This window comes from Cyanistes caeruleus, chromosome 29 (assembly GCF_971803275.1).
Source record: "Cyanistes caeruleus chromosome 29, bCyaCae1.hap1.1, whole genome shotgun sequence".
NCBI lineage: Eukaryota > Metazoa > Chordata > Aves > Passeriformes > Paridae > Cyanistes > Cyanistes caeruleus.
In genome coordinates, this window is record NC_141729.1 from 4,558,879 (window position 1) to 4,571,213 (window position 12,335).

Genomic DNA, 12,335 nt, shown 5'->3' on the forward strand with positions numbered 1-12,335 from the left:
GGCGGGGTTTATTTGGGTGTGGCTCATTGCCACGCCCCCCTCGAGCGCCGATTGGCTGCCGCGGCCGTCACGTGCGGGGGCGGGGCCGGGGCGATGGCGGCGGCGGGTACGGAGCGTGGCGGGCGGGGGGCGCGGGACCCCGGGGACCCTCGGGGACCCTCGGGGACCCCCGTGACCCCGGACCTGTACCCCTGACTTGTAACCCCCGGCAGGCCCGGCGCGGCGGAGGCGGCCGGAGAGGGGGGAGGCGGCGGGGCCTCCCCCGAACCCCACCGGGTCCCCCAAGTCCTCTGGTACCGGCCCCGGGCTGGCGCGGCGGCTGCTGGGGTTCGAGCTCCGGGACCTGACGCGATGGCACCGCTTCGTCCGCCTGCTGCACCGGCCGCAGGACCCCGCTGCGCTCGGAGCTTTCCGTGCAGCCTTCGGTCAGCGGGGACGGAGCACCGGGGGGTCCCGGGTGGGACCGGGAGAGCCCCAAGGGCTTCGAGGGGACAGGGAGACCGGGCACGGGGGGACACCGGGGGGACGGAGGGGAACTGGGGGAGCTAGGAGGGCTCTGAGGGCGCGGGGAACCCCCGGGATGGGGGGATCCAGGAGGACCCCGGGGGGAAGGAGATGGAGGGCTCGGGGTGGGCAGAGGGGAAACGGGGAACGGGGCAGTGGGGACCGGGGGTCCCGAGAGGCTCCGGGAGGGATGGAGGGGCCTGGGAGGGATGGAGGGGCTCCGTGGGGACAGGGAAGCTGCGCCTGCAGGGGCTCAGGGAATCCAGGGGCTCAGGGAGAGGAATTGAGGTCCGGGGAGCCCTGGCAATGTCCAGCCGTGCCACGTCAGCACAGCAGCAAAGATTGGGCAATGGCCTGGCTGTGTGGAGGGGTCAGTGCCTGCCCGGACAGCCGGGGCTCCCTGAGGCCAGACGGGGACACAGCCACTGAGCCATGGACGCTGGGTCCCCCCCTCATCCCCCCAGGACTGCTGATGGCCCTGGATGTGCCGCAGGAGCGGGGCCTGGGGCACCTGGACCAGCGGTACCTGGACGGGCTGGACGTGTGTCGCTTCCCGCTGCTGCCCTTCCTGCAGCCCCTGCCCCTGGACTGGATGTACATGCTCTACACCATCATGTTCCTGGGTACGGACTGGGACGGTGCCAGGGAGGAACGGGACAGGCAGGGGATGGCACTGGGGCAGAAATGGAGGTGGGATACGGGCAGGAACCATGGTGGGGACTGGGATGGACACTGGGACTGGAAGGGGGGCTGAGGGAGGCTGGGGAGAGGCACCAGGAGGGGACAGGGGTACACCAGGGGCTCTGTGCCCACAGGAGCGTTGGGCATCATGCTGGGCTGCTGCTACCGGCTGAGCTGCATCGCGTTCCTGTGCCCGTACTGGTACCTGCTGCTGCTGGACAAAACCTCCTGGAACAACCACTCCTACCTCTACGGGCTTCTGGGCTTCCAGCTGGCACTGATGGGTGCTGACCGCTACGGGTGGGCACCTGGGGGGCTGCAGGGACCCCCGAAGCTCAGGGATCCTGCGGGACACAGGAGAACATGGGGGGGCACTGGGCAGCCCAGACTCTGGGGCACTGCAAGGCAGCAAGGTGGTGACGTGGGGCTGGGGTTCCCAAGGGGTGACAGAGGTTTTGGGGTCTCTTGTGATGCCAGTGGGCTGGCCCAGACCCCACGGTCCCCATGACACTGGGTCCCTGTGGAGTGGCACAGGTCCTGGGGTCTCCGTGGTGCTGTGTCCCCGGGTGCATCCCTGTGGCACTGTGTGCCCAGCCGGTGTCACCCCTGGCACTCTGCCCCCATTGTGTTCCCGTTGTGCGGTGACACGTGGCTCTGGCAGTGGTGACAGTGGCCTTGTCCCCCCTGTGTCCCCGCAGGTCCGTGGACGGGCTCTTCCGTCCCCAGAAGCGGAATGCCCACGTGCCGCTGTGGAACTACGCCCTGCTGCGTGCCCAGGTGGGTGTCCCTGCCCCGGGACCCCCGGGACCCCGGAGGACCCCCCAGGACCCCCTGACCCTGCCCCCCCCAGGTGTTCATCGTGTACTTCATCGCGGGGCTGAAGAAGCTGGACGCTGACTGGGTCGGGGGGTTCTCCATGGGGACCCTCGCCCGGCACTGGCTCTTTGCACCCTTCAGGTGAGGGGAGGGGTGAGAGCGTGGGTGAGGAGGAGGACGGCGCAGTGGTGGGGATGGGATGAGGGGTGCTTTGGAATGAGGATGAGGAGGGTGAAGAAGGGGGTTGGTGAGGGTGCAGTGGGATTGATGGGACCAGGGTGAGGTTGGGGAGGGGGTGATGATGGGGTGGCAGGAATGGGGCACAGTGAGGAGGGTGAGGGGGATGTAGGGAGGGGATGAGGATGAAGGCAGAGCCGGGCTGGGGAGGGTTGTGCAGTGAGGATGAGATGAAGGAGGTTTGATGGGGTTGGGGAAGGAGGATGATGGGGAAGGAGTGGGGCTGATGGACTGGGGTTAGGATGGGGCTGGGATGAGGAAGGGAACAGGGGGATGGGTTTGTGTTGAGGATGAAGAATGTGGAGGGGACAGGGTGAGGCTGAGGACAGTGCTGGGGTGAGGCCGATGCTGAGGAAGGCTCTGTGGCCAGGCTGGTGATGTCTGAGGAGCTGACCAGCCGGCTGGTGGTGCACGGAGGGGGGCTGGTGCTCGACCTCTCTGCTGGCTTCCTGCTCTTCTTCGACGCCACGCGGCCCCTCGCCCTCGTCTTTGTCACCTACTTCCACTGCATGAACTCCCAGCTCTTCAGCATCGGTGAGGGGGGACATGGCACCCCCAGAGCATCTCAAACCTGGACACGGGACCCCTGGGTTCCCCCAAAGACCCCCAACCAGGCCAGGCTCCCACCCTCCATGGCCAAAACCCTCCCAGTCCTGAACAGGGGCGCGCAGACACCCCAAAAACATCTTGGCCCTGTGTAGGGACCCCCCCGCTTGTCCCGGACAGGGGCACCCCCCCACACCCAGGTGCAGGGGGGGTCTCTAAGTGTCCTCCCCCCAGGCATGTTCTCCTACACCATGCTGGCCACCAACGGGCTCTTCTGCCGGCCTGAGTGGCCACGGGGGCTCGTGGCCCGCTGCCCACCCCGGCTGCAGGGGTGGCTCCCCAGCACGAAGCCCCCCCAGCCCAGCCCCGACTGCCACTACGGGGGCCGGGGAGTGCGGGGCAGCCTTCGGCCTCGCCAGCACTTGGCCGCAGCCTTCACCATCCTCTACGTGCTGGAGCAGCTCTTCCTGCCTTACTCCCACTTCATCACCCAGGTGGGCACAGGAGGGACTGGGGGGATGGTTTGGGGACAGATCTAAGAGGAAGAAGGAGTTTGGGAGACACAGGGAGAGGATTGGGGGATGTGGAGGGCATTTGGGGGCACATAGGGGGCAATTTGGTGTGTGAGGTGGGCATTTAGGATGGTAAAAGGGGGCTGATGGTAGGTGTGGGGGTCCCTGTCCCCTCCTCGTCCCCTGGAGTGGGGACACGACTGTGCTTTGTCTCCCAAGGGTTACAACAACTGGACCAACGGGCTCTATGGCTACTCCTGGGACATGATGGTCCACTCCCGCTTCCACCAGCACGTCAAAATCACCTACAGGGATGGGCTCACTGGGGAGGTGGGCTACCTGAAACCAGGGGTGAGTGAGCCCTGGGAGCACCTGAGATTGGGGTGAGCCAGGGCTGCAGAGGGATGGGGGTCTGATCAGTTTAGATAAATTCGGTGTTTTGAGCCAGGCCTCAGTTTTCCCAGTCCCTCATTTTCTCACCATGCCCGAGTTTCCCCCTTGTGACCAACCCCAAATACGGGGACTTCCCCCATGGGCCTCAGTTTCCTTCATCCCTCATTTTCCCCCTGTGCCTCCATTTCCCCTCACGTTTCCCCATCCCACATTGCCTCGGTTTCCCCACGCTGCTGTCCCCGTGCCTCACCTCAGCTCCCTGCAGGCGTTCACGCAGAGCCGGCGCTGGCGGGACCACGCGGACATGCTCAAGCAGTACTCGGCCTGCCTGAGCCAGCTCCTGCCGCGCTACAACATCAGCCAGCCCCAGATCTACTTCGATGTCTGGGTGTCCATCAACGAGCGCTTCCAGCAGAGGTGGGACAGGGGGACGGGGGGGGTGGGAGCTGTGGGCCCACAGCCCTGGGTGCTGCTGGAGCTGGAGCTTTCAGCTGGGCTCGGGGGGACACAGGTTTGGGGGGAACACACAGTCCCCCAGGCACTGCCAGCAGCGGTTTGGGGACAGGCACAGAATTTGGGGGTGCTGTGGGGTCATGACACCTTGTCCCCTCAGGCTTGTGGACCCCCGGGTGGACCTGGTCCGTGCCCCGTGGTCCCCGTGGACCCCCACGCCGTGGCTGCTCCCGCTGCTCGTGGATCTCTCTCCGTGGCGCCAGCGGCTGCAGGAGCTGGAGGCGCAGCTGGACGGACACACGGACGCCGTGTTCATTGCAGACTTCCCTGGTGGGGTCCTGGGGGCTACAGGGCATGGAGAGGGAATGAAGGGTCCCAGGGGATCAAGGGCTGGGTACAGGTGGGAGAATCCCGAGGCTGAGTGGGGGTTTTGGGGTGCACAAGCAGGTCCCTGCAGTCAGTGGGAGGGAGTAGAGGACATGGAGGGTACCTGAGGGCTTGGAGGGACGTGGTACAGGGCACAGGGGGGTTCTGGGGGTTTGGGGTGGGGGGACAGAGCCAGCTGTGTTCCAGGCCTGCACCTGGAGAACTTTGTGAGCGAAGACCTGGGGAACACGAGCCTGCGGGTGCTGCGGGGGAAGGTGGTGGTGGAGCTGCTGGAGCAGCAGCAGAACCACTCACTGCAGGAGGGTGAGGGGATGCAGGTGAGCCTCGGGGGGTCCCCAGGGGGCTTGGGGGTACCTGGGGGTGCCAACACTCCTTCTCCCCCAGCTGCCAGCGGGGCAGTACCACAAGGTGCACACGGTGTCCCCGGAGCCCTCGTGCTACATGTACCTGTACGTGAACACCACGGCGCTGGAGCTGGAGCAGAACCTGACGCGGCTGCGGGAGCTGCGCGAGCGTGTGCGCAATGGCACTGGTGAGGGCAGGGGGAACCCCAGAACCCCTGACACCCCACCCCTGGGAATCTCAAAATCATTGACACCTTGCTTCCTGGGACCCCAAAGTCCCCATCACCTCAGTCCCTGGTGAGCCCAGGTGCTGTCGCTGGGGTGGGGGACAGCAGGAGCCCCAAATTCCAGTCACCTCATTCTCTGGAGAGCAACAGGATGGGAGGATGACAGGGACACCCAACCCCGTCACTCGGGTGGGGAGATCACAGCAACATCCCCATCACTAGACCGGGGGGGATCATGGGGACCCCCAGAATCCCTGGCTTTGAGCTGGGGAGATCACAGGGACCCCAAAACCTCCATCACTCCCCCAGAGCAGTCCCCACTGCCCCCCGAGCTGCGCCCCATCCTGGGGGAGCCCCCACCCGCGGGGGTCCCACTGGACCCGGTGGTGTCGCTGTTCCTGCGGCGGGAGCAGCGCGAGCAGCGGCGGGAGCAGGAGTCCAGCCTGGCCCAGCGCCTCCGGCGCTTCCTCCGCAAGAAGTTCTTCCTCTTCCGCCGCAGGTGAGTCCCAAAGCCCCCGTGTCCCCTCGTCCCCTGCCGTCCCCATGCCCCTGTTGCCCACCGCTGTCCCCACAGTGCCCTGATGACGCTGATCGCGCTGCGGAACCTGGCGCTGGGCCGCCCGTCCCCGGAGCGCCTGGCGCAGGAGGTGGCCTTTGCCAGCTGGCGCGGGGAGGAGGAAGCTCGGCCCGAGACCGATGGGGGGGCCCAGAGGGGCCCCGAGCTCTGAACACCCGAAATAAATGCTGGTTTTTAAGCCACAAATTCTTCTGTGCCTTGGTTTCCCCGTGCCCCAGGTTCTCCCCGACACCAGTCCCCTCTCCCCTGTGCATTCCGCACCCACTGAACCCATCTCCCTCCACCCCCTTCCCCTCAGCTCCCCACCCACATTCCTCTCCTGGTTCATCCACCCCAGTCTCCCCCGTTCCCATTTCCCCTCCATGTCACTTTCCCCCAAAACCCCAATTCCCCATTACCTGTTTCTCCATTCCTTATTTCCCCAAACCCCAACTTCCCACAACACTCATTCCTGCCTTGCACAGTTCCCCCCATCCCAGAACCTCGTGCCTCAGTTTCCCCAGTACCCCAATCTCCCGTGTCACACTTTCCTTGTACCCCAATTTCTCCATCTCCTGGTGGCAGTTTCCAAATTCCTTCAGCTGCCCCCTACAGCCCTTTCCCCCACACACTCCAGGGGCTCCATCTAACTCATCGCTTTTATTGAGATTCTTTTCTTTTTGAATTCATTTTTGGATTCAGTGGATTAAAACATTTGGACGAAACCTCCCGAAAATAGTAAAAGAAAAAAAAAAAAGAAAAAAAAAAGAAAATAAATCCTCAAGGGGAGGAGAAAGCCCCCCCTGCCTCTCCCCAAGGCACTCTGGGGACCGGAGCCTGGGCGGGCAGTAAACAAGCCGGCTTCTCTGTACCACACCAGCCACCAGCGCCACGCCCGGGGCACCTCCGGCACTCCAACAAACCCAATCCCCCCCCGTTTCACCCCAAACTGCTGGGGCTGGGGGGAGGGCGGGGGGAGGGGAAGGGGGGGCTTTCAGGGATCAGGAGCTGCCGGCTGAGTGCGGGGACTTCTCTGTACTCACGCCCCCGCCTCGGCGCACAATAAATACACCAAACCTTCAAGTATCAAGCGCCAAATGCCCCCCCTTTCCCCCCAAAATCCGGACAAAGTTGGGGGAGTGGAGGGATTGTGCAGTTGGGGAGTCACTTCAGCTTTTGGATTAAAACCCAAAAAACAACAAAAAAAAAAATGTAAAATGTTTTCCTCTGGTACCGAACCCTCAGGGGGGGGGGTTGGGGGTCTGTTTTAGCGTGTCCCCCCCCAAAATGTGCATTATTGGAACAAAAAGAGGCTAAAAATGAGGGTTAAGAACCAAACCAAGCACCAGCGAGGTCCCAGGGGATGGGGAGGTGGAATGGGAAGTGTCTTCCCCACCAGTGGGACTGGGGGAGCCAGAATGAGTATCCTCCCAGTGGAATGAGGATTGTGGGGGGGACACACAGGGAGCCAGAGTGAGGGGTTTGTGTGTCCCCCCAACCCCTGCAGCAGGACGGCAGGGACAGTGGGAGCCAAACTGATGTAGTGGAATTTGGGGTCATGGGGTAATGGGGAGTGATAAAACGGGGTATGGCCCCCACAGCAGGACTGCTGGGACCCAAAACGGGGCGGCCCTTGCGACAGTGGGGGCATAGGAGAGAGGGCACTTGGGCCTTTTTCTCCGTTTCATAGCTTGGAGTAAAGACAGATTTGTTAATAAGCATCCAGAGGAACTTGGGGAGAGATGGGGGGGCTCCAGGAGAGGCACGTGGTCCCCACACAACCAAAACGATGGTGAGAGACAATGGTGGGGCCAGGGAGCCGGGGGGGGTGCAGGGACCAGGAGCTCTTTCCCCCAGAGCCCACGGGCTTCTCTGTAACCTACGCCCGCAGGAGTGGGGGGAAAAGCCCTAACAATGCTTTTTCCTCAGTATTTTAGTTTTTTGGGCACTTCCCAAGGGAAACTGTCCCTACCAAAGTGGCCATAGGCTGCGGTCCTCTGATAGAGGGGCTTCTTCAGATCCAGATCCCTGGAATACACAATTCCCAACTCAGTCAGGTGGCCCCGGGGTCCTGCCTTCGCCCCTTCCCTGCCTGGCCGGGGGTTCCACAGTGGCGCCTCTGCCTCCTCCCCACCCCGCGGGGCGGTTGGAGCTTCCCCAGCTGCTCCCCCAAACACCAGCACGCTCCCGGTGCTGGGGAAGCTCCAAGCGCTCGGCTCCGGCGGATACTTACCCCGTCCGCGCCCCAGGCGCGCCTTCTCTGTCCGGCCGAGCGGCTCCGCGCCGGGTCCAGGCGCCAGGCGGTCCCCAGCTGCTCCGGGAGGGACCCCCGCCCACCCCCACCCCCCGGCACAGACCCCCCTGCCCGTTACCTGACGATGACCCCAGGCCGCAGATCAAAGTTCTTCTTGACAATCTCCAACAGCTCCCGCTCGCTCTTCTGGGAGGTGCCATAGTGGAAGATGGAGATGGACAAGGGGTGCGAGACCCCGATGGCGTAGGAGACCTGCAGGGGAAGGCAGGGCTGTGGGTGAGGCCTGGGGAGGGGTGTCCCAGCACCCAGTGGGACCAGCCGTGACCCAGAGAAGCACCCACCTGGACCAGCACCCTGCGGCACAGCCCAGCCTTCACCAGGGACTTGGCGACCCAGCGTGCGGCGTAGGCGGCCGAGCGATCCACCTTGGTGTAGTCCTTGCCCGAGAAGGCGCCGCCGCCGTGCGCGCCCCAGCCCCCGTACGTGTCCACGATGATCTTGCGGCCTGTCAGCCCTGCGTCACCCTGTTGGGGACAGCAGCATCTCAACCCTGTCCACATTGTCACCAGTGTCATCATCACCAAGCCATCACCACGCCCTCACCGCCACCACACGTTATCGTGGCCACCACAGCCACACCACCTCTGCCACCTCTGTGCCATTCTCACCACAATCAAACCATTCCAACTGCCCCAACTGTGCCACTACCGGTGTCATCACCACCACGTCAGCACTGTCACCATGATGTCACCAGCCCTCAGCACTGAACCATCCCTGCTGCCATCACCGTGACATCACTGCCACCGTTATGGTGTCACTGCCAACACCACCATCGTGCCATGACAAATGTCACCGTCACGGTGTCACCGCTGCCACCACAATGCTGCCCCCAACAGTGCCCCCAGCTGCACCTGGGGCCCGCCGATGACGAAGCGGCCGCTGGGCTGCAGGTGATAGATGGTGTCATCATCCAGGTACTTGGGGGGCACCACAGCCTTGATGACCTTCTCCTTGAGCGCATCCCGCATCTCATCCAGACACACGTCCTCATCGTGCTGCACCGAGATCACGATGGTGTGCACCCGGATCGGGATCACTGCCCCGCGGTCCTGCATGTACTGCACTGTCACCTGCCAGGGGACACCAGTCAGAGGCCAGGCAGGGGAAAAGGGGGCTCCCGAGGGCTTTGTGGACCCACCAGCACCTCACCTGTGTCTTGGAGTCAGGGCGCAGCCAAGGCAAGGCTCCGCTGCGGCGCAGCTCGGCCAGCTTGGCATTGAGCTTGTGCGCCAGGACGATGGTGAGGGGCATGCACTCCTCCGTCTCATCCGTGGCGTAGCCGAACATCAGCCCCTGCAGCACAGGGACAACGAGGTCACACCCAGCCCCTGGCCACACCACAGCAACCCCACGGCCCTGGGTCTCACCTGGTCACCGGCACCAATGTCCTCCTCACTGCGGTCCAGGTGCACACCCTGGGCAATGTCCGGGGACTGCTGCTCCAGGGCCACCAGCACGTTGCATGTCTTGTAGTCAAAACCTGGGGGGACAAACGGGGCTCTGGTGAGCCCTGTGCCACCTCTGCTGCTGTCACTGAGACGGAGGCAGCCCAGGACACACCTTTGGAGGAGTCGTCGTAGCCGATGTGCCGGATGGTGTCCCGGACCACCTTCTGGTAGTCTACGTTGGCCCGGGAGGTGATCTCCCCCGCCAGCAGGATCATCCCAGTTTTGGCAACCGTCTCTGCAGGGATATGAGTGACGTCAGCACGGTGTCACCTCCATGTCTCCCACCTGCTGCCTGTCCCCTGGTGCCCTTACTCACCACAGGCCACCTTGGCATCGGGGTCCTGCTTGAGGTGGGCATCCAGGACAGCATCACTGATCTGGTCACAGATTTTATCTGGGGACATGGAGAGCAGGAGGCGTCACGGTGGCACGGGACAGCTCAACATGGCACAGCCCTTCCTTCCGGAGCCTCCAGAACAGGGATTTGTAGCCCCCATAATCCAGGAGCCCCCCCAGGGTGCACACAGCCATTGCCTTGTCCCCAGACTGGAATTCCAGGCATGTCCCAATTAAGCTCCAGCTCCAACTAAGGCTGAGCCCTGTGGCACCACTGAGGGGATCAGATCTGTATCCCAGCTTCCCAAATCCGCAGCATGCCAGCTTCCAGCAACTCTGCCTTCAGCTAAAGCTGCTGCAGCTCACCGGACACCCAGCTCCCTCCTGCTCCCAGAGTGTTTTGTGTGTGTGGAAGGTGGCTGGAGTGTCCCAAGGGCCACCCGTGTCCCCGGGACTGCGGGTGTCCTTGCAAGCGACCTTCCAGGCAGGATCTGGGCGAGGAGGAGACAGCGCCCAGCTGGGGTGAGGGGAGGAAGATCCCCCGGATGCTTTTTGGTGGGAAAGAGTAAGGAAATGGACCTCAGAGCCTCCTCCCTTGGGCAGCACGGGGGAGCCCCAGCGCAGCCGCAGGTTGTGCCATTGGATTGTGCATGCTTGAGCCAGAAGGAGCAGAGCTGTGGGGCCCAATGGGGATCCAGAGCTGATGGGAACTCGGGAGGTGCTGGATGTGCCCCAAAAGCGAGTGCCATAGTGGCCGGAGCCGAGAGGGTTCAGAGATACTGGGTGTGCCCAGGCAGCGGGTGCTGGGCGTCGGCAGCGGCCTCAGCAGATTAACGGTCATGCGCCCCAAACCGGCGACAAAGACCGGGAGAGACCGGCACCGACTGGTATCGAGCTGGGGGGGCTCCAACCGCCGCCCGGGAGAAGTGTAAACCCCTCCCCAAGCTAAGGCGAAAGGGCACATCTGGGTAGCCCCACGAGACTTCATCATCAGCCAAGCGACATCAGCGGCACCGTTGGAGGGCGTGGGGTGGGCTGAGGGCAACACTCCGGCCCCGGGGCGTGGGGGGGGTCACCGGGCCCGTCTTACCTCCGGCATGCAGGCGGGAAGGCAGCCCACGGCGGGGGTCCCGTGCCATGCGGGGGCACCGGGAGCTGCTTAGTCACGGCTGAGTCACGGCGGCACCGGCCCCCCCCGAGTCCCGCCCCACGCGGGCAGCACGTGCGCGCCGGGCCCGCAATGCGGCGAGCGCGCGCCCGCCTCACACTGCGCGCGCGCCCGCCCGCGTCACCACCCCCCCACGCCCCCGGTCCACCCTTATTCTCTCCATCCTCATCCTCACTTCCTTCATCTTCATCCTCACCATCCTCCTCCTCCCCCCACGCCCCGCTGCGCCTGCGCGATCACCGCCCCGCCCAGCCCCGCTCGGCCCGCACCTGGGTGCCCCTCGCCCACGGATTCGGAGGTGAAGAGGAAAGTGCCCTCCTCGATGAACACCTCGTGGAAACCGTTCAGCTGCCCGTTCATGGTGGCGCGATGGGCGGCGATAGGCGGAAGGGAAAAGCGCAGGACCAGCAAAACCCAGGCACGGCAGCGACGGACTGAACGCGGCCCCTACCGCACCGCCTCTAGTTATAGCCTCCTCGCTCCGCCCCGCCGCTGCGCCCAGCCAATGGCAATCGCAATACGCGCCACGGGGGCGGGCGGCCAGAACCACTGCAGTCGGGTAGGGGAGCACGTTATGTAACGCGGAGCTTGGGCTCAATCTCCGGGGCAGCCCGTAGCACTCCGCTGCCAGTCGGGCACTCACCGGAGATAAACCGCCCATCAGACCATCTCCTGTGCCCCGCACGGCGCAATGCTGCGGACGGGCACTGATGCTGCCGCCGTACTCCCCCGTAGTGACCGCATGGTGACTCCCGCGCTGCCCGGCAGCTCGAGGCGCGCGGCGGCGCACGCATGCGCCCGACAACGGCACGGTGCACGCATGCGTACTGCATAGCCCGCGGGCAGCGAGGACGGCCCCGCCCCCCCGCCGCCATCTTGCGCAGACCAGCGTCGCCATTGTGCGACCTCGGGCCCGTCGGGACCGACCCGGGCACGGCCCCGCTCTGTCCCCTGCCCCCCCTTGCAACCGGTCCCGTGGCTACCCCAGGCGCTGAGGCCCGGCGGGGCGGGTCTGAGCCCGGGCACGGCCCTGATGGTGCCCTAGGCCGTTGGGGCTACTTGACGCCTGATGCAACCGGCGCCCGGTGTTGCCAGTACAGGAGCAGCTCCGGCTCCTCCCGCCACCGCCGCCGGGCCCGGCTCGAAGCACCCCCCTGTATCCAACCACGACACAGAGGGCTCGGCGGGAGCTCGGGCAGGACCCTGTGCTCAGGACTGTCAGAACCTAAGAACCACAGACAGACGGCCTGGAGAGATGGACATCTTGCACCCGCACAGCCAGATCTGACCAACACCCAGAGCCCCCAGTGCGGGGACAGACGGACACCCCCGTGGGCAGGACAGACACCCAAAAACCCCACTCAGGACAGGACAGCTGGACACCTCCATGAGGGGCGGGGCCGTGGGACAAGC

General features: G+C 64.6%; 2 protein-coding genes across 3 annotated transcripts; one reads left to right on the forward strand and one right to left on the reverse strand.

The window, feature by feature from the left end:
• The first annotated feature begins 52 nt into the window (after window positions 1-52).
• On the forward strand, window positions 53-5,863 carry GGCX (gamma-glutamyl carboxylase). Of its 2 annotated transcripts, XM_086865242.1 has the most exons (15): window positions 53-106; window positions 213-425; window positions 969-1,127; window positions 1,320-1,485; window positions 1,884-1,962; window positions 2,036-2,142; window positions 2,609-2,772; window positions 3,019-3,278; window positions 3,516-3,647; window positions 3,955-4,106; window positions 4,303-4,472; window positions 4,716-4,846; window positions 4,914-5,061; window positions 5,410-5,599; window positions 5,675-5,863. In XM_086865242.1, the coding sequence occupies exons 1-15, from the start codon at window positions 94-96 to the stop codon at window positions 5,826-5,828; spliced, it is 2,238 nt and encodes a 745-aa protein (XP_086721368.1). In that variant the 5' UTR covers window positions 53-93; the 3' UTR covers window positions 5,829-5,863. The 2 variants fall into 2 exon arrangements, with proteins under 2 accessions (XP_086721368.1, XP_086721369.1); XM_086865243.1 differs by lacking the exons at window positions 53-106; window positions 1,320-1,485 and having other exon boundaries at window positions 205-425.
• Window positions 5,864-6,301: 438 nt separating this feature from the next.
• MAT2A (methionine adenosyltransferase 2A) lies at window positions 6,302-11,655 on the reverse strand. The gene is made up of 9 exons (XM_086865278.1): window positions 11,192-11,655; window positions 9,735-9,812; window positions 9,531-9,653; window positions 9,338-9,450; window positions 9,120-9,263; window positions 8,822-9,040; window positions 8,252-8,434; window positions 8,029-8,162; window positions 6,302-7,684 (listed from the first exon to the last, which is right to left on the reverse strand). Exons 1-9 carry the CDS (start codon window positions 11,280-11,282, stop codon window positions 7,582-7,584), a joined length of 1,188 nt encoding a protein of 395 aa, XP_086721404.1. The 5' UTR covers window positions 11,283-11,655; the 3' UTR covers window positions 6,302-7,581.
• Between the last annotated feature and the right edge of the window lie 680 nt (window positions 11,656-12,335).

What these genes read in the sequence shown, in the direction of transcription:
- GGCX (XM_086865242.1), top strand. An exon ending in AGCTTTCCGTGCAGCCTTCG is followed by an intron (nt 426 to 968) that starts GTCAGCGGGGAC and finishes TCATCCCCCCAG; the next exon opens with GACTGCTGATGGCCCTGGAT. An exon ending in CTCCCAGCTCTTCAGCATCG is followed by an intron (nt 2,773 to 3,018) that starts GTGAGGGGGGAC and finishes TCCTCCCCCCAG; the next exon opens with GCATGTTCTCCTACACCATG.
- MAT2A (XM_086865278.1), bottom strand. Translation starts at nt 11,282, where the DNA reads ATGAACGGGCAGCTGAACGGTTTCCACGAGGTGTTCATCGAGGAGGGC. An exon ending in CGTGGGCGAGGGGCACCCAG is followed by an intron (nt 9,813 to 11,191) that starts GTGCGGGCCGAG and finishes CCATGTCCCCAG; the next exon opens with ATAAAATCTGTGACCAGATC. An exon ending in ACATTGGTGCCGGTGACCAG is followed by an intron (nt 9,264 to 9,337) that starts GTGAGACCCAGG and finishes CCTGTGCTGCAG; the next exon opens with GGGCTGATGTTCGGCTACGC.